Genomic DNA, 20,760 nt, shown 5'->3' on the forward strand with positions numbered 1-20,760 from the left:
GCATCTGGGTCACAGACCCCAGTACCATCCTTTGAAGCATGGATTTGATGAATGGTTTGGTTCTCCCAACTGCCACTTTGGACCGTACGATAACAAAGGAACACCCAACATTCCAGTATATAGGGACCAGGAAATGACTGGCAGGTAATGTCAAACATTAGCCACCTCTGTGCCTGTCCATAGAGGAGCAGTTGGGGGCTCAATGCCCTCCCTCTGGCTTTCAAAGTGAGCCTGGATAGATCACTCTATCTTGTTACAGTATCACCCGGAGCCAGACACCCTCTTCTGCACTAATCTGTTATCGCATTGTTCCTGCAGGTTATGCCAGTAAATCTTTTGTCTCTGTTCAGTACAGGAGATGTTTGTGAGCTGTCAGTAGATTCTTACATAAGATGGAAGCTCCTCTGTCTTCATATAGTGTTGGTGACTTGTCTAGATGGATAGAAAATATTGGTCAGGAACAAAAAGCTTTAAACTGATAATTGTTGTGCATTTCTTTAAGATACTACGAAGATTTTAATATTGATCAGAGGACAGGAGAATCAAATCTAACTCAGCTATATCTGAAGGTATTAAAGGGAGATTTTCGTCTGATGCTTATTTGGTTGGTGATGGGAGGGGAGAGAGCAGAACCGAGATTGGATCCATATGGGGTTTCTCTACAGAAGGCTCTGAGGATCCTCTTGTTTTAGATCTCCAGAATTGCTGTGGATCTCACCCTGTTCTGGAGACACCTCCCAGTGGAGGCAGAGTCTGTTCCAGGATAATGCCTCGATCAGTTTGCACATACCATGACAGGAGTGCACCTCTCTCATAAGCCGGGTTATGATCACAGCCTTTCAGATTTTACCATTAATGCTTGCATTGTGCCAAAGAGAGCTTCCTAGGCTGTAACATGTACGGGCAGCATGCTGGAATAGGCTGTTTATGCACCTTGTACATGGCAGATCTGACATCACCCATCCAGTGATTGGCTGCATTCCCAGTGAATGAACAGAAAGACTCTTTTTTTTTTTTTTTTTCTCTTTACTTCATGAAAACAAATGGAGAGAGAATCTGTATTATTTTTTTTTCCAGGAAGCTCTTAGTTTTATTGGAAAGCAGCATATGAATCGGCAGCCATTCTTTCTGTATTGGGCCATTGATGCCAGCCATAGCCCTGTGTATGCCTCCAAACCTTTCCTGGGCATCAGCCAGCGGGGGCGGTAAGTCCGTTTTTTGTTGGCTTATCAAATATTGGGAGAATGGCTGAGAATGGGGGCTAGAGAGGAACAGCGGGCAGGGGGCTTCTCTTGCTAAGAGCTGAAACAGCGAAGCATCCTGGATGCTGTACAGAAGTTCTCCGAGTGGAGCTGAATGTCTATAATGCTCTGCTAACAGCATGGGGTATTTTTAAGGTAAAATAAGTTCCTTCTCTAATTCTGTGTCCGTCCCGGGCTAGGAAAGCCTTTTCACGCTTTGTTTCTGTGATCCTGTTGCTTATGCAGCTATGGCGATGCAGTAATGGAGATAGACCACAGCGTGGGGATGATCCTGGCTTACCTCTATCAGCACGGCCTTGATGAAAACACCTTTGTGTTTTTCACATCGGATAATGGTGCCGCTCTAAGTTCTGGTCAAAGGGAAGGTAGGAATTCAAATCTGCTAAAGGCCCTCTGACAGCTGGGCCCAGATTCACAAGCGGGCACGACATGAGATCACACAGGTATCTTCTCCAGATGTGATTGCAGGGCTGAAGGAGGCTTGGGTTTTTTTAATTTCTGGAATTAAAAAAAAATGATTATATTCAGCTGCCATGTCCTGTGTGTTCTTAAACTTCTCTTCTGAGGGAGAAGGGCTGTCCCACAGGTGCGGCGTTTGGACTGGATGTAGCATATCTGTGGTGGTTTATTCAGGTTCGGAGGTGCTGCTTGGCTCCCTTTACGCCAAGTCCTGGCCCTTAGGACATGGTGCCTGGCCGCTGAAACGGTGGACTGCCTCTGCCACTGGCTTCAAGTTTGTTGTTTTTTTTCCTGAAACTAGACAAAAAAATGGGGGTTTCCTCTGCACCCTTATGTTACCTATAATTCTTCTTGAAGTGAATGCTTGAAGCTTAAAATGCTTTAGTCGCACAGATTTTCACCACTTGGAGCCTATGCATGAAAAGTCATGCTGCACCTTTTTATTTTTCAGCATACACTCTAAAACACCACTTAGCACTAAGCGTTTTACACTCCTGCAAAAAAAGATCACTGCTATGGCAGGTGTGCAAGAGAAGTGTGAGCACCAAGCCAAAAAATGTAATGGGAACAGATTGCCTTTCAAAACCCCTTTTACTAACCTGCCCAAAGTTAGCACAGGGGATTTCATTCCCCCCCCCCACCCCCCCCCCCCCCCCCCCCCTAATCAAGTCTGGGCACCTGCAGTCCAGGGCTAACAGTACATCAAGGCCTTCCCCCACCCCAGCATCAAGGCTGAACCCCGACTTCTGATGCCAGAGTGACCCGAGTCCTCCCCTGGTATCTCATTAACTTCTCTGGAATGTTTCCTTACCATTCTGGAGCTTTTGCTGTAGATATTCAACACCTATCCAGCTAAGTTACAAGGATATTCAGCAGCACGACTATGCCGCTGAATATCCACGCACAAAACGCAGCTTTTTAAGAAAATAAGAACATGCCATACTGGGTCAGACCAAGGGTCCATCAAGCCCAGCATCCTGTTTCCAACAGAGGCCAATCCAGGCCATAAGAACCTGGCAAGTACCCAAAAACTATGTATTTATTTATTTATTTAAAAATGTTTATATACCGCCTTTACAATTCAAAAGAATTAATCAAAACAGTTTACAACCAAACATACATAATGAATAAACTTAAAAAAATAAAACAAATTAAAATTAACATTAAAATAATAGTACAATAAACATTCATGCCCTACGACTTTAAACAGTAAAATTGGATTGAATGTAAAGTATTATTTCTATTTCATGTTACCATTGCTAATGGCAGTGGCTATTTTCTAAGTCAACTTAATTAATAGCAGGTAATTGACTTCTCCTCCAAGAACTTATCCAATCCTTTTTTAAACACAGCTATACTAACTGCACTAACCACATCCTCTGGCAACAAATTCCAGAGTTTAATTGTGCATTGAGTAAAAAAGAACTTTCTCTGATAAGTTTTAAATGTGCCACATGCTAACTTCATGGAGTGCCCCCTAGTCTTTCTATTATCCGAAAGAGTAAATAACCGATTCACATCTACCCATTCTAGACCTCTCATGATTTTAAACACCTCTATCATATCCCCCCTCAGCTGTCTCTTCTCCAAGCTGAAAAGTCCTAACCTCTTTAGTCTTTCCTAATAGGGGAGCTGTTCCATTCCCCTTATCATTTTGGTCGCCCTTCTCTGTGCCTTCTCCATCGCAATTATATCTTTTTTGAGATGCGGCGACCAGAATTGTACACAGTATTCAAGGTGGGGTCTCACCATGGAGCGATACAGAGGCATTATGACATTTTCCGTTTTATTCACCATTCCCTTCCTAATAATTCCCAACATTCTGTTTGCTTTTTTAACTGCTGCAGCACACTGAACCGACGATTTCAATGTGTTATCCACTATGACACCTAGATCTCTTTCTTGGGTTGTAGCACCTAATATGGAAGCTAACATTGTGTAACTATAGCATGGGTTATTTTTCCCTATATGCATCACCTTGCACTTATCCACATTAAATTTCATCTGCCATTTCGATGCCCAATTTTCCAGTCTTACAAGGTCTTCCTGCAATTTATCACAATCTGCTTGTGATTTAACTACTCTGAACAATTTTGTATCATCTGCAAATTTTATTATCTCACTCGTATTTCTTTCCAGATCATTTATAAATATATTGAAAAGTAAGGGTCCCAATACAGATCCCTGAGGCACTCCACTGCCCACTCCCTTCCACGGAGAAAATTGCCCATTTAATCCTACTCTCTGTTTCCTGTCTTTTAGCCAGTTTGCAATCCACGAAAGGACATCACCACCTATCCCATGACTTTTTACTTTCCCTAGAAGCTTCTCATGAGGAACTTTGTCAAATGCCTTCTGAAAATCCAAGTACACTACATCTACCGGTTCACCTTTATCCACATGTTTATTAACTCTTTCAAAAAAGTGAAGCAGATTTGTGAGGCAAGACTTGTCTTGCGTAAAGCCATGCTGACTTTGTTCCATTAAACCATGTACCTTCTCCATTGCAACTATATCATTTTTGAAATGCGGCGACCAAAATTGTACACAGTATTCAAGGTTGATCTCACCATGGAGCGATACAGAGGCATTATGACATTTTCCGTTTATTCACCATTCCCTTTCTTATAATTCCTACATTTGTTTGTTTTTTTGACTGCCGCAGCACACTGAGCTTCACTTCAATGAAAAATCTTGTGCTGGAAAAATGGTGCTTGACTTCCCTATTTTTATTCATATTCCACCTTTCAGCCACATCAAAGCTGATTTCCCTGTCCCCAGAGAGTTAGAACATAAGAAATTGCCATGCTGGGTCAGACCAAGGGTCCATCAAGCCCAGCATCCTGTTTCCAACAGAGGCCAAAACCAGGCCACAAGAACCTGGCAATTACCCAAACACTAAGAAGATCCCATGCTACTGATGCTAGTTCAAATCTAAGTTTTTGCACTTGAGGCAGTGGTGAAGTGCCTTGCCCAAGGTCTTAAGAAGCAGCAGTGGAATCTGAACCCTGCCTTTCCTGGCTTATAGCATGCTGCTCGAGCCACTGGGCTACTCCTCCAGGCTAGGTAAACCAGATAACTGAATAAGGTATGGTGGGTTTGCAATTGTTGCAAAAAATCAAGGGTCAACACCTTGTTCGCAGTGAGGTCAATATTAAAAGGATTTGTCCTGGTAAGATATTTATTTATTTAACACTTTTCTAGATCCCCCAACTCCCTGGCTACATTTTATCCGGGGAATGCACTGCTTGGACAGAATTTAGCCAAGTAAAAGGAGACCGTGATGGACAGGGTGAAACTTTAAGCCAGAAAATGATGTTGGTGGGATAATTCTGCTCGAGCTGTCCTAACGTTATCCAGGTTATACGCAGCAGAACTCTTACCAGCTATGCTCCACTGAATATCCCAGGAAAGGTAACTTTGCTGCTCACCGGCCCAGTGAATATCAACCTCGGTATTTCTAACATTTCTCATGATTAATATTCTAACTGATGCTTATCCGATCTGTATTCAGCACCTCCTGAAAACCACTACTGCCCCATAGCATTCAACAGCATCCTTCCTTCAGACATGGCTTCATGTGGAAGGGACAATGTGGTTATAGCAAAGAGAAGTATTGCCTTACCAATCTCTTACAATTTTTTGAAGGTGTAAATAAAAATGCAGATAGAGGTGAACCGGTTAATATAGTGTATCTAGACTTTCAGAAGGCATTTGACAAACGCCCCCATGAGAGACTCCTCGGGAAATTACAAACTTTTGGGACAGGAGGCAGTGTCCTATTGTGGATTGGTAACTGGATAAAAGGCCAGAAACAGAAGGTAGGACTAAATGGTCAATTTTCCAAATGGAGACATGTTGTTAGTGGAATACCATAGGACTTGGTACTGGGACCTGTGCTGGTTAAACTTCATAATTGATCTGGACAGGGAATGACAAATCAGGTCATCACATTTGCAGATGATACAAAATGTATTCAAATTTGTTAAAACCACAGCAGATTGTGAGGAACTGCAGAAGGAGCTTGGGAGACTGAGCGACTGGGCATCGGAATGACAGGTGAAATTGAATGTGGAAAAGTGCAAAGTGATGCACGTAGGGAAAAATAATCCCAACTACAGGTGCACAATGCTGGGAATCACCACCCAGGAAAAGGATCTCAGAGTCCTTTTGGCAGTACATTGAAATCCTCAGTTCAGTGTGCAGCAGTGGTCAAAAAAGCAAATAAGAAAGATCCGAAAAAAAAAAAAGAGAATAAAAGAGATAATGTCTCTGTATCGCGCTATAGTGCATCTGCACCTTTGAATACTGTGTGCAGTTCTGGTCATCCCCATCTTAAGAAAGACAAGGCGGAGCTAGAAAAGGTGTAGATGAGGCTGACAAAAATGATTAAGGGGATGGTACATCTCTCCTATGATGAGAGGCTACACAGGCTTAGGGCTCTATAGCTTGGCTAAGAGGGGAACACGATAGGGGGCATAATAGAAGTTTTTACAAAATCATGAGTAGGGATTTTTTACCCTTTCCAGTAATACGAAAACAAGAGGTCATTCCATGAAACTAACAAGCAGCAGATTCGGAACAGATAACAGAAAGTGCTTTGTCAAGCTGGGGAATATGTTGCCAGAGGACGTGATCAAGGTGACGAGCATAGTGGGGTTAAAAAGTTTGGGAAAAAACGCAGAGACAGATTGAAAGTTTTCATTGTATTTCTTTTATTGTCCATATTCTAATTGTACTTTCAATGCAGATTATTGATGATTTGTATCCTTTGTATTACATTTCTCGAATAAAACTTAAATTTCAAAAAAAAAAAAAAAAAGTTTGGGAAAGTCCATAACACATTATTAGCCAGGTGGACTAAGGAAAGCTATTGCTCTCCCTGGGATCGAGTAACAACTCGACTTTTAGGGGATTTGCTGGGTGTTTGGTACCTGGACTGGCTCTGGGCTCGATGGACCTTGGTCTGACCCACCATGGCAATTCTTGTAGTCACGTGTGAAGAAGCGGACCCCTGTGTGGTCTCATTACCTCATCCCTTAACTGCCAGTGAGCTACATTTAAATAAAAAAATACACTACGTCTTCTGATTAGTTCTGATGCTGGCACAGTACGAGTGCTGCAGCTTTGGATGACTCCAGTGTCTTGCAGGCTCAGATGCTCCTGCACTCCCCTCTCCCCTGTCCCCAACACACACACACAGACCCAGAATCGTGTAGGGGGCCTGATCTGGTTTCCTCTCTTCTCAGGGGGTAGTAATGGGCCCTTCCTGTGTGGGAAGCAGACGACTTTTGAAGGTGGCATGAGGGAGCCGGCCATTGCCTGGTGGCCAGGACATATACCTGCAGGCCAGGTAAATGCTCGGGGGGGGGGGGGGGGTACAGTACGGAAAGGGGTGCGTTGGCGCTCAGTGCTTGCCGTTCTTTCTTGCACTGCATTTGTAATCGGGTGAATCTGCACTAGATAGGCATTTTTAAAGCTTTGCATCTCAGCTGCTGCCTTCTAGCTGGGAGCCTGCCTTAGAAATCCACGTTCTGCTGTTTGCCGCCGTCTTGTCCCTCCCCACCACCTGCTCCTATCAGCTGTAGACAGTGCTGCAACCTTTTTCCTACTATCTCCCACAGGGTGAAAATTGAAATTGAATTAGACAGGGATAGCGGGTCTGCGCGCTGTGATAACTGCAAAGGATTTTATTTAAAAAAAAAAAAAAGTCGTCTCTGACATTTGCTCAGAGTTTCAAATATATATATATATATATATAATTATTATTATTATTTTTTTTTTTGCCATCCTGAGGAGGAGGTGTAGGGGGGTGGCTTTATTAATTGTTTGTCTTTGAATCCCAGTCAAAGCTTGAAAGTGCTGATAAGAGCAGTGGGACTGTTTTGGCTCTGGGCACAAAGGGATTTCATTTTCTTAAAGCAGCTCCGTGCAGACGGTGAGAGCGGCCGCCTTGCCTGTTCCTCACTGATAGAGGCGTATCTGATCTCGCTCTGCTGGTTTCTTGGAGGCTCCAACTCACCATGGTTAGGATGTTTTTCTTTAAGGAGAATAGAGAGAAAGGAGGGGGGAAAAAATCACTGTTAACAGGGTATGTGGTATATTTTTAAATAAATTACTTTAAAGTGTGCAGAAATATTATCCGCTTTCCACCCACCCCCTCTTTCTTTCCAGTCCTGGTGCTGGCAGAGTGCAGATAAAAGTGACCTGCTAGCACTGCCCGTGGATTTGAGACGTTTGCTCTTGTTCTGCCAGGGGGAGGTGATGTGGGAGCAGGCAGGGGGATGGCGTCGCGTCCTGCATTAGGAGGGCAGGAACCCGACCCTGCCAGGGACCAGCATGACACCAGGGCCCGAGGCTCCAGGGGAAATGTGACCTTTGGGGCTGGAGGTTTCCCATGCCATCGCAATGCATTTATAGGGTTCTTGTGTCCAAAGGTCAATAACAGATTTACGGAGACGAATGATTTTTTACAGGGGGACTGGGCTGCAGGGATATTTGCCTCCGCCCTGTGGCTCTGGTGATGTGGTTTGCACTGGGGCTGCAGGGATTTTTACTGTGGCCTAGTTTGGGTTGGGTGTGCAGAAATATTTGCCATGGCCCTGTTGACCTGTTCTGGACCAGTTCTGTAGGAATGTTTTTGCTCAGATTGAAGTTGACCCGAGTGTGCAGTGTCTGGTTGTTGCCAATTGTCGCTCTTGCTTTGTTGGTTGCAGGTGAGCCATCAGCTGGGCAGCGTGATGGATCTTTTCACTACGAGTCTGTCTTTGGCAGGACTTCAGCCTCCTGACGGCAGGATGATTGATGGCATTGACCTTTCACCTGTCTTCCTGCAGAACAAAATGATTGCCAGGTGAGTCGTTGGAAGAACTCACAACCAAAACTTAAAGAAGAAAGAGTTAAAAATGAGCAGAATAGGAGGTGGAGGGCCGAGAAGGACCCTGAGAAATCTGAGAGAGAGGGTCGGATGCTGCTGCAGTCCCTGATCACTGCAGTCTCAGGAGACTGGGCAGGCTTACCACACTGCGGGCCAGATAAAGGGGAAATATTAGAGCAAAAAAAATGCAGAAAGTTTGCAAGTCAGTGGCACATACTGCATCGTGTGTGCAAGGATTTAATTTCTTGTAATATCTGGGGAAAAAACTGACACTACAGAAAATATTTACCCGGGTAAAGAGCGCGTTACCTGCAGGAATCGGCTCTCTGAGAATGCCCTCCCCCCATTGTGACTAAAACTGTGAGAGGCAGCATTCCCGGGGGGGAGGCAAATGTGAGCGCACGGCTTTTTTAACCTACGCCTCTGTAATTGGGTTGGGGTGGGGGAGGAGATGGATGATGGATGGCAGCGGCTAATACAGCCTGGATGGATCAGGGGAGAAAGAGGTGCTATAACCTCTGTTCCCTGTACGTGCCCGGATCGGTCCAGACCGCGGGTTGAGCCTCCTGTCCAGCAGATGGAGACAGACTAAAACTGAAAGGGTATCCCATATCAGGACAGAGCCTACCCTGCATCCCTTCAGTATTCGTCTGTCTCCAGCAGATGCAGACAGCTGAACCTGCGGTTCCCCTTCTTAGCTCCTTATCTTGTTCCTTCGGGAATCTTATTTTTCTTTCTTTGTGGATCAAGCAAGTATAAAAGATTTCTGTATTTTCTAGGAGACAGTTTCTGTCTCCTTGCTCTGCTAGGGGTCTAAGGTGGGCTTTGCCCCTTGAAATATTCAGCCTAGGCTTCCTTTCCCGGTGACCTCAGGGGTGCTACTGGTGGTCCAGTCACTCCCCTTGGCTAGCTGTCCACTTAGTTAATCCCTCTGCTGTGTTAAAAAAAAAAAAAAAAAAAAAAAAGGGGAGAGATTTGAATTTAAACCTTTTTGTTTCTTACTTTTGAGAACCATGGTCAGCTCCGGCAGCGTGCAGGTTCATTCTCTGCCTCCTGCTGCTAGGCCGGCTCAGCTGATTTCTCCCGAGGCTGATGCCCTGTTCTAATGTCTGTGGGGCCTGCGGGGAGCTTGCCACGAGACATTCTCGCGCCGGTCTCTGCTCCCGGTGCCTGCTGGGTGGGGAGGGCCCCTCCTCAGCATCCCCGACTACGGCGACCCGGGGACGCGCTAAACGCCGCATGGCCAGGCCATTCCTGGCCTGAAAAACCGCGGGAACAGTGGCCATTTTGGAAGATTTTTCTGATGCTGAAATAGGACTGCAGGGAGGAGGTGGGCCAGATTCTTTGCGTTTTCCACCCGATTTGAGCTCCCCTCATACGCCCCCCCCCCCCCCCCCCGGGAAATCAAAGTCTCGTTTTTTTCACGGAGTTTGTGCTTCTCATGCACAAATCTTTTTTGGCCAGCCTGCAGGAGGAGGAGGATCCCCTCCCAGGGCCCCCACCCTCTTAAGACCCTCCAGATTTCCCCTCCACAACCTCCGAAGGAGCCGGAAGGGCAGGGCTCTGTCAGGGTGCAGGTGGTCCCGGGGTCCCATCTCCTCCAGACCCTTCGCATCCACTGTCAGTTTCTGACCCGCTACTCCCTGCCCCCCCCCCCCGGAGGGGGATGATCCTCGGGTACTTCGCATATTTCAGAGGGAGGAATTGGATTCTTTCATTCCCTTCATATTGCAGGAGCTGGGAATCGAGGTGCTCCCTGAGGATACTATTACGGCTGCGATGCCTCTTTATGTGGACCCAGTCCTGGTGGGACTTAGGGCTCCTGTGCATACATTTGCCTTCCATCCCATGCACAAGCTGATGCTTCTCTGGGACTGGGAGTCCCCGGAGGCAGGTCTCCGAGTGGGTAGGGCTATGGATAAGCTCTACCCTCTCCCCGAGGACTGCTTGAATATGCTTAAGATGCCTAAATTGGATTCCTTGGTTTCTACAGTTACCAAGCACACCACCATTCCGGTGGTGGGGGCTACGGCTTTGAAGGATGTTCAGGACCTGAAATTGGAATTCTGTCTAAAGTGCATCGTTGAAGTCTTGTCCCTGGGGGTCCGGGCGACAATCTGCAGCAGTCTCATGCAGCGGGCAAGCCTTAGGTGGGTTCATCAATTACTCAGCACCCAAGACCTCCTGTCTGCAGAGGCGGAGCAGGCTAACCGGCTGGAAGGGGAAATTGCATATGGGGCTGATGTCCTCTACGATCTCCTCCGGGTGCAAGCCAGAGCCATGGTCTCCGCGGTCTCAGCCAGGCGTCTCCTCTGGCTGAGAAACAGGTCTGCAGATTCTTCTTCTAAGGCACAGTTAGGCACTCTCCCCTTCAAGGGTCAGTTGCTTTTTGGTAAGGACCTAGAGCAGCTTATTAAATCTCTTGGAGAGAATAAAGTTCACAAGCTGCCAGAAGACCATCCGAAACAGTCTAGGGTATTCTTTCCCTCTCGCACTCGCTTTAGAGGTCAACGTAGGTATAACACCAGAGCATGGGGTTCCTTTCCGAGAGGCAATGCTTCCAGATCTTTCGTGGACGGCGACCTTTCTGGGATAGTAGCCAGCAACACTCGGCCGCAAAGTCCCTCCTCCCAATGAAATACGGCCGGCCCATGCCTCCGCTCTAAACTTAGGTGGACGACTGTCCCTATTTCTCGAGGAATGGGCCAAGATAACAGCAGACCAGTGGGTCCTAGAGGTAATAGAAAAAGGCTATGCGTTAGAATTTGCTCGAGATCTCCCGGACCTTCACCTATGCTCCCCCTGCGGAAGTCGGAAGAAACCTGCGGTCAACCAGACCCTGGGCAGACTGCTGGAACTGGGGGCCATAGTCCCAGTTCCGGTGGAGGAACAAGGATCCGGCCAATATTCCATCTACTTCGTGGTCCCCAAAAAGGAGGGCTCCTTTCATCCAATTTTGGATCTTAAGCTTGTCAACCGGGCTCTCAAGGTTCCCCATTTTTCGAATGGAAACCCTGAGGGCTGTAATAGTGGCGGTTCGCTCAGGGGAATTCCTGGCATCACGCGACCTGACTGAGGCCTACTTGCACGTTCCAATTCGCTACGATCATCGGCGATACCTTTGGTTCGAGATACTGGGCCAACATTTCCAGTTTTGAGCACTCCCATTCGGTCTAGCCACAGCGCCGCTCACTTTCACCAAGGTCATGGTGGTCGTGGCGGCCGCCCTTCATCAAGACGGAGTGTTGGTACATCCCTAGCTGGACGATTGGCTCATCCGGGCCAAATCGGAGTCTCTTTGCAAGCTGGCGGTCAGCAGGGTCCTGGCTGTTCTGACCTCCCTGGGTTGGATCATCAACTTTCCCAAGAGCTAGCTTTGGCCTTCCCAGACCCGGGAATTCTTGGGAGCGCGGTTCGACACTCGAGTCGGGAAAGTCTTCCTCCCAGACTCGCGAGCGCTCAAACTCAGGGACCAAGTGTGCTCGTTTCTCTCTCTTGAGCTGCCCACAGCCTGGGACTACCTTCAGGTTTTGGGCTCCATGGCCTCCACTATCGATCGGTTCCTTGGGCTTTTGCGCATATGCATCCCATTACAGAAAGCTTTGCTGTCCCGCTGGAAGCCGATATCGGAGCAATTTCAGACACCTCTCCTGCTGCCCGAGTCTATCGTCGCCGAGCTGCAATGGTGGCTCTCGCCTGCCCACCTGCGGAAGAAGGTGTTCCTTCAGACGCCGCAGTGGATCGTTTTCAATACTGACGCCAGTCTCTCCGGCTGGGGAGCAGTGTGCCAGACCCAGTCTACTCAAGGCTACTGGTCTCCAGCCCAGTCTCGCTGGCACATCAACCGATTGGAAGCTTGGGCAAGTACGCCTGGCTCTCAGGGCCTTTATCCCCCTGCTCCATTGCAAGGCGGTACGGATTCTCTCGGACAACTCCACAATGGTGGCCTACATCAATCAACAGGGAGGCACCAGGAGTCGCCTGGTGGCTCTGGAAGCCCGCAAGCACTTCGTTTGGGCAGAGTGTCACCTAGAGCGCCTAGAAGCATCCCACATTGCAGGGAAAGAGAATGTTCAAGCCGATTTCCTCAGTTGTCAGACATTAGATCCCAGCGAGTGGGAGTTGTCAGACGAAGCGATGAATCTGATTGTCCGCAGGTGGGGTCCACCCACACCTGGATCTGATGGCCACAATGCGAAGGCGCCTTGGTTCTTCAGTCACAGAAGGGAACATTGCGTGGAAGGAGTGGATGCGCTGGTCCTCCCCTGGCCTCGAGTCTTTCTCCTATGCGTGTTCACTCCTTGGCCACTGGTGGGCAAAGTGCTCCAAAGAATCGAGCTCCATCAGGGTCCCATCATTCTAGTGGCTCCAGAGTGGCCTTGCAGACCGCGGTTTGCGGATCTGATAAACCTAGTGACAGATGGCCCTCTTCGCCTCTGTCATCTACCCCACCTTCTTCGGCAGGGTCCCGTATTTTTCGATCAGGCGGATCGCTTTTGTCTAGCTGCCTGGCTTTTGAACGACGGAAATTGAGAAAGAAGAGATATAAGGAAGAGGTTATATCCACGCTCTTAAGAACCCGGAAGCAGACTACCTCTCTTGCTTATGTCCGGGTCTGGAAGGTGTTCGAGAACGCGTATGCTGCTTCAGGAGTGTCAGCCCATAACGCTCCGGTTTCTCAGTCCTTTCTTTCTTACAGAATGGCCTTTCCAAAGGATTGTCTGTCAGTTCCTTGCGGGTGCAGGTCTCCGCCCTCGGCTCCCTCTTCGGCAACATTGATGGTTACTCGGTGGCGACTCATCTGGATGTCGTTCGCTTCCTCAAAGGGCCAAACATTTGAAGCCGCCGGTACGGGTTATTTGTCCCTCATAGAGTCTTAACTTGGTCCTTCGGGTTATCTGTGAAGCTTCCTTCGAGCCTCTACAGAGGGCTACACTTAAAGATTTGACCCTTAAGGCTGTGTTCCTGGTGTCCATTTGTTCTGCCAGACGAGTTTTGGAGCTTCAAGCTTTGTCATGCAGGGAACCTTTCCTACATTTTTCTGATTCAGGAGTGTCTCTCAGGATGGTCCCCTTCTTCTTGCCAAAGGTTGTGTCTCCCTTTCACGTCAACCAGTCAGTAGAACTTCCAGCTTTTTCTTCTGAAGACGTCACGCGTGAATCAGGGGGTGATCTATGCCTCCTGGATGTGAAACGGGTTTTGCTCCGTTATCTCCAGGTGACGAATGAGTTTTGGATCTCAGATCACCTGTTTGTCCTGAGGAGTGGTCCAAATAAGGGAAATAAGGCTTCAAAGACCACTATTGCACGGTGGCTTAAGGAAGCTATTGCGTTGGCCTACATCTGTAAGGGCCGATCGGTTCCGGAAGGCCTAAAGGCCCACTCCTTACGTTCTCAAGCCACTTCTTGGGCGGAGAATCAGTCAGTCTCTCTGCAGGAAGTATGCAGGGCCAGCTACTTGGAAATCTCTGCATACCTTTGCTCGTCATTACCGCCTTGATGTACAGGCTCCAGCTTTTGGCTCCTTCAGGCAGCAGGTTCTTCGAGCAGGACTTTCTCGGTCCCACCCTGTTTAGGGAAGCTTTGGTACATCCCACGGTCTGGACTGATCCAGGTACGTACAGGGAAAGGAAAATTGGTTCTTACTTGCTAATTTTCGTTCCTGTAGTACCATGGATCAGTCCATACACCCTCCCGTGCTAGATCTGTTTTTGTCCACTCAAAGTTTCCTTCCTTTGCAGATTTTCCGGATACCTGGATTTTGTTCTTATCATGCTTAATTGTGATTAAAGGCACCAGAAGCATCTATCAGATGACAATGAGAATTAATCTTTATGCAAGAGCGCTGTTCATACAGAATTCTTTCAATGGTTCAATTGTTCAATTAATTCAATTTTTCAGTTTTCTTGTTATTAACTTGCTTGATCTTTGAGGAGTTATATCTGCTTTGAAAGTACTTTATACTGAAGGGATGCAGGGTAGGCTCTGTCCTGATATGGGATACCCTTTCAGTTTTAGTGTGTCTCCATCTGCTGGACAGAAGGCTCAACCCACGGTCTGGACTAATCCGTGGTACTACAGGAACGAAAATTAGTAGGTAAGAACCAATTTTCCTTTTTAAGGTGGGGATGTTGGAAAGTACAGGATGGATTGGGTGGTGGGGTAAGTGGAGCGGGGAGGGGTGCCCGCTGAAAGCCCCCCTGGGAGAGGCTGGAGGATCCTGGTTGGAATTTCCTGGAATAAGTGACGACGAGAAACCCCTTGAGCAACTGTTAATCAGGGCTTGGGTTACATCTGGCTGATAGTAGGATTGCTGGCTGGACTCCGTTAAGTGTTTGTTCTCCCTTATCTGTGCGCCCCTTCCTCTCTCTCTCTCCTCTTTGCCAGGTCCATATTTTATTACCGTGGCAACGAGATGATGGCCGTGAGAGTCGGGATGTACAAAGCTCATTACTGGACCTGGAGCAACTCCTGGGAAGAGCTGGAGAAGGTAAGAAAAAAAAGGCACTGGTGTTCTTTGTCCCGAGAGAGAGAATCCTATTAAAAGGAAATATTAAATCCTCGCTGGTCTTGGCTGTAAACCTCCATTGACTGGAAGGGCATTGATGTGAGAAGAGCACCTCACAAAGTCTCTGGCAGCAAGTCAAGAGACTCTGCCCCATCTGGCTCTCATCAGGAGGCCATTGTGCATGGTCAATCTGCCTACCCCAGCCCATTTGCTTTTTATCAGCAGCTGTTTAGGCTGCACTCCCACCTTCCTCAGACAGCAGTCACTGCTGGACATTTAACTCCCCAAAGCATCTTCCTTATTACAAAGTTTATGGTTCTGACAGGTTTTAAAGCAGAAAGCAGCTCTTGTACTAAAGTTATTGCAGCAGGAAGTCTTGGGTGAAGGAAGGATTGCATCGTTCTGTAAGTTCTACCAATGTACAGCAAGGCACTTTAGAACAGATTACATTCAGGTAAAAGTTCCTTCCCCAAAGAGCTTAGGGGGCAATATTCAGCCACTGGCCAACTTGCAGCCAGATGAACACATACGGCTAACTTTGTTGGGATATTCAGCGGAGTGACAGCACCACTGAATATACCTGTCTGTCTTAAAGATAGCCAGATAACTTGTCCAGGTAACTGAATATTGGCATTAGCCAGATAACTTATCCAGCTAATTCCACCCTGGAAGGCCCCCCCAAACACCCCTACATTCACTCGAATTTGAAATGAAATTGGCCATAGAGGCAAAACTCATAATAAAAACTTTTTTAAATATATCCAAAGCAAGAAACCTGTGAGGGAGTCGGTTGGACCATTAGATGACAGAGGGGTTAAAGGGGCTCTTAGGGAAGATAAGGCCTTTGCAGAAAGACTAAATGAATTCTTTGCCTCCGTGTTTACAAATGAGGATGTTGGGGAGATACCAGTTCCGGAGATGGTTTTCAGGGGTGATGAGTCAGACGAACTGAACGAAATCACTGTGAACCTGGAAGATGTAGTAGGCCAGATTGACAAACTAAAGAGTAGCAAATCACCTGGACCGGATGGTATGCATCCTAGGGTTCTGAAGGAACTAAAAAATGAAATTTCTGATCTATTAGTTAAAATTTGTAACCTATCATTAAAATCATCCATTGTACCTGAAGACTGGAGGGTGGCCAATGTAACCCCAATATTTAAAAAAGGCTCCAGGGGCGATCCAGGTAACTATAGACCAGTGAGCCTGACTTCAGTGCCGGGAAAAATAGTGGAAACTATTCTCAAGAACAAAATTGTAAAGCATATAGAAAGACATGATTTAATGGAACATAGTCAACATGGATTTACCCAAGGGAAGTCTTGCCTAACAAATCTGCTTCATTTTTTTGAAGGGGTTAATAAACATGTGGATTAAGGTGAACCGGTAGATGTAGTGTATTTGGATTTTCAGAAGGTGTTTGACAAATTCCCTCATGAGAGGCTTCTACATAAACTAAAAAGTCATGGGATAGGAGGCGATGTCCTTTCGTGGATTACAAGCTGGTTAAAAGACAGGAAACAGAGAGTAGGATTAAATGGTCAATTTTCTCAGTGGAAAAGGGTAAACAGTGGAGTGCCTCAGGGATCTGTACTTGGACCGGTGCTTTTCAATATATATATAAATGATCTGGAAAGGAATATGACGAGTGAGGTTATCAAATTTGCAGATGATACAAAATTATTTAGAGTAGTTAAATCACAAGCAGACTGTGATACATTGCAGGAGGACCTTGCAAGACTTGAAGATTGGGCATCCAAATGGCAGATGAAATTTAATGTGGACAAGTGCAAGGTGTTGCATATAGGGAAATAAAACCCTTGCTGTAGATACACGATGTTAGGTTCCATATTAGGAGCTACCACCCAGGAAAAAGATCTAGGCATCATAGTGGATAATACTTTAAAATCGTCGGCTCAGTGTGCTGCAGCAGTCAAAAAAGCAAACAGAATGTTGGGAATTATTAGAAAGGGAATGGTGAATAAAACGGAAAATGTCATAATGCCTCTGTATTTCTCCATGGTGAGACCGCACCTTGAATACTGTGTATAATTCTGGCGCCGCATCTCAAAAAAGATATAATTGCGATGGAGAAGGTACAGAGAAGGGCAACCAAAATGATAAGGGGAAGGAACAGCTCCCCTATGAGGAAAGACTAAAGAGGTTAGGACTTTTCAGCTTGGAGAAGAGACGACTGAGGGGGGATATGATAGAGGTGTTTTAAAATCATGAGAGGTCTAGAACAGGTAGATGTGAATCTGTTATTCACTCTTTCAGATAATAGAAAGACTAGGGGGCATTCCATGAAGTTAGCATGGGGCACATTTAAAACTAATCGGAGAAAGTTCTTCTTCACTCAACGCACAATTAAACTCTGGAATTTGTTGCCAGGGGATGTGGTTAGTGCAGTTAGTATAGCTGTGTTTAAAAAAGGATTGGATAAGTTCTTGGAGGAGAAGTCCATTACCTGCTATTAATTAAGCTGACTTAGAAAATAGCCACTGCTATTACTAGCAATAGTAACATGGAATAGACTTAGTTTTTGGGTACTTGCCAGGTTCTTATGGCCTGGATTGGCCACTGTTGGAAACAGGATGCTGGGCTTGATGGACCCTTGCTCTGACCCAGTATCACATGTTCTTATGTTCAAATTCAGCGTTGGGTAGGGCCATTTAGCTGGGTCCCTTCCCTGTCTGAAAATGATTCCACTAACATGAGCTGGATAGAAAGAAGCAGGTCCTGCGGAGGTAAACGCCGAGCGTGCGGTCAGTTTGTTAGATCTGCGCAGAAAAAACTGCTGCAAATCCTGGGGCTGCCAGACTGCACCTCTCTCTGAGGGCAGGGGGTGACGGAACGGAAGGCGCCCGCCTCAGTGCGAACTCTGAGCCAACAATGCAAGCACAACCAGCTGGGCAGTTTTGCCTTTGCCTGAGGAAAAAGTAAACCGCAGAGATACTCAGCGTTTTGCATTTTCAGAACAACGAGACTTGTTTTTTGCGGTTGCCTTTATCCTGGGCAAGCATGCGAGTACCTTCCCCTTCAGAAGTGCCGTGGATCCTGTCCCCGTCTGCAGAATTATGAATCGTGCCCCATGTGCAACTTGAGTACATAAATCAGGGGCCCGTGAGCGGAATCCGGTTTCCTGTCTATTTCCTGATCGGGGGGGAGGGGGCCTCACACAGAGGTGAGACTTGCACGTGTAAGTTTCCTCTGGAGATCTTCCGCTAATTAGCCGTGTGCATGCAGAAATAACCTTGCATGATTACACCCGCTCCTTCCCCCCACCACGCCTTTATCCCTGCTTTTAAAAGAAGACTTCTGCACATAAATCCACACTGAAAATTCAGGGGTTGGCCCCGGTGCGCGCACACTGAAAATGCGAAGCGTGCACGTCAGTGACTAACGTTCCGCTCCTCTCTCCGCCCCAGACGCCAGCTTCATGTGAGGAGCACAGGCCAAGCTAACATCGCAGAGGCTTTCTTCTCGTTTTAATTTCCCCCTTCTCTCTCCTCTCTAAAGGCCTGGCTCGTTCAGGCTGGGAAAAGACCTTCATGAGTCCAGCCCACTGGCTGAACTGGAAAAGTCCAGCAGCGCTGCTAGTGCCTCGTCGGCCTTCAGAATCCTAAGGCACGGATGCGGACTCTGCAGTGCCTCCCAGCCTGGATAGGATTATGGATTACAAGGAACATTGTGATTAAATAGTGTAACATAACAAATAAAAACATTTAAAAAGGATAAAGAACCCTTAGCCAAACCGAGTCCCCGAAAGTGCCTTCCCCACTGGCTTCGCCTGCACGTGCGTTCTCTTGGTCCTTTATTTACCCTCAGTCATTCAGAGTGCTTTGGGTTTCCATAAGATGAGGAATGAGCCTGAATGCCATAGTCGCTGCCTGCGACATTGATGCTGTCGTCGTAAGGGCATTAGCGGCGCTCCAGCAGTACCACCCTGTGCCTCCCGAGGCTCGTTTAAGAAATAACCTTTGGGTCAGCTTTGAAAACAAGTTTGTTCAGGGGAAACTTAAAACCTAAAAGGTGCAGTCACTGGTTTTGAGAAGTCTCTGTACCGTGGCTAAGTCCTAATGACCCTTCCCTTAACCCTCTACTGCATCGGTTTGTAAACGAACCCAAAGATCTTCCTTAGCCAGCGTCTCTTTGCTCTTCCTTCTCTCTCCTCTGCAGGGTATCGATTTCTGCCCTGGACAGAACGTGACCGGAGTCACAACCCATGACCAGAAGGAGCACACACACATCCCACTGCTCTTTCACCTAGGACGGGATCCTGGGGAAAAGTATCCCCTCAGGTATGTAAAAGCAGTTGTACTGGGCTCAAAATAGACAGGGGATCCAGAAATGTAAAATGATTGTGGTGTGATGAAGAACTCGGCGCATCTGCCCGGGACGCGTGATCGCGCTTTCGTGCTTGCGGGCCCTACCCTGTGGAACTCCTTAGTGCCTGATCTTCAAACTGAACTGGCTTTAAAGGCTTGTCGGGAAAAATCTCAAGCTTTTGGGAGCTTAATTGCATCATCTGGTTAGGTAGCTTTTTGTTTCTTAAGCTGGTGTTTGTCCATTGCATGTAATGTGATTTTGTCCAGTTTTACTTTTGTATCTGTTTGCCTCTGTATTTTGTTTTAAGAGAAATATGTTTATATTTCTGTAACTCGCCCAGAATGGTAGTTGAAATACTTTTAAATAGGGTATATTTATTTTATATATTTATCTATAGAGGTAGAATGATGTATACAAATGAGAGGGCAAAAGGGCAGGGGACCTGATGGAGCACCCAGTTCAAGTTTATCTTTGGAGAGAGAGGAGATCCGGAGGGACTAGAGGAGAGCAGGTGTGGTCCCACAAAGTGGAAACTCCAGACCCATCGGACTGACGTCAGTAGTGGGGAAAATCTCTGGAAGGAAACGATCAGGCGATGCCATGAGAGGAGCAGATAACGGCACCCCAGACGACACCAGTTCACAGAAGGGAGATGTCCAGCTCAACTGCATGATCAGGCAGGAGCAGTGGCTGTGGTCTACGTGGACTTCACTAAAGCTTTTCATACTCTTCCAAATAAGATGGGTGAATGCTCACCAGTAGGGGAGTGGGACAGAAAACGTTTCACGAGTTAAGCAGCAGGAGGGATAGATGGTGAAGGTAAAAGGACCAGATGCGCACTATTTTGGACTTTGCTAGTCAGGTGCCCTTATGGCTCCATGTCCAGAGGGACAAGCTGGGCCAGTCCTGGTTTTACCCCATTGCATGTGTTCCTGCTTTCAGGAGAGACATAAATCTGTGACACAATAGAAACTCTGGGAGGAGATGTGAAATCTGGAAAAATGGCTTGAAGAGTGGTTAAGGGCCTGGAAGTTGATGCAGAAAGTAAAATCATACAGCTGGGGCACAGAGGGTAAAGTAACAGGGAAAGCTAACAGTAAGTGAGTGATTGTCAGCAGTATAAGGAGGAGGTGTTGCCCTTGTAATAAAGCCCCACCTTCCATGCTGTCTTCAGTTCTAGAGGCCACCATCTTTGTAAGTGCATTGAAAAGATGGAAGTGGTTCAAAGAAGGGGCTATCAAAATGATACAGGACTCGAAACACAAACCCTTAATGTGGATATCTGCCCAGATATTCTACAGACTGGCCAGTGTTCTCCTGACTGTG

At 46.9% G+C, this 20,760-nt stretch overlaps 1 protein-coding gene across 1 annotated transcript in view; it reads left to right on the top strand.

Annotated features, from left to right (window-relative positions):
- GALNS (galactosamine (N-acetyl)-6-sulfatase) overlaps positions 1 to 20,760 on the top strand; it is a 46,192-nt gene that overhangs the window by 15,076 nt on the left and 10,356 nt on the right. The window contains exons 5-12 of the mRNA XM_029608620.1: positions 1 to 144; positions 503 to 569; positions 1,078 to 1,205; positions 1,488 to 1,627; positions 6,971 to 7,074; positions 8,438 to 8,574; positions 14,985 to 15,087; positions 19,285 to 19,406. Of these exons, the coding sequence (XP_029464480.1) occupies positions 1 to 144; positions 503 to 569; positions 1,078 to 1,205; positions 1,488 to 1,627; positions 6,971 to 7,074; positions 8,438 to 8,574; positions 14,985 to 15,087; positions 19,285 to 19,406 (945 nt within the window). The remainder of the gene's footprint in view (positions 145 to 502; positions 570 to 1,077; positions 1,206 to 1,487; positions 1,628 to 6,970; positions 7,075 to 8,437; positions 8,575 to 14,984; positions 15,088 to 19,284; positions 19,407 to 20,760) is intronic.

This window comes from Rhinatrema bivittatum, chromosome 7 (genome assembly GCF_901001135.1).
Source record: "Rhinatrema bivittatum chromosome 7, aRhiBiv1.1, whole genome shotgun sequence".
NCBI classification, from domain to species: domain Eukaryota; kingdom Metazoa; phylum Chordata; class Amphibia; order Gymnophiona; family Rhinatrematidae; genus Rhinatrema; species Rhinatrema bivittatum.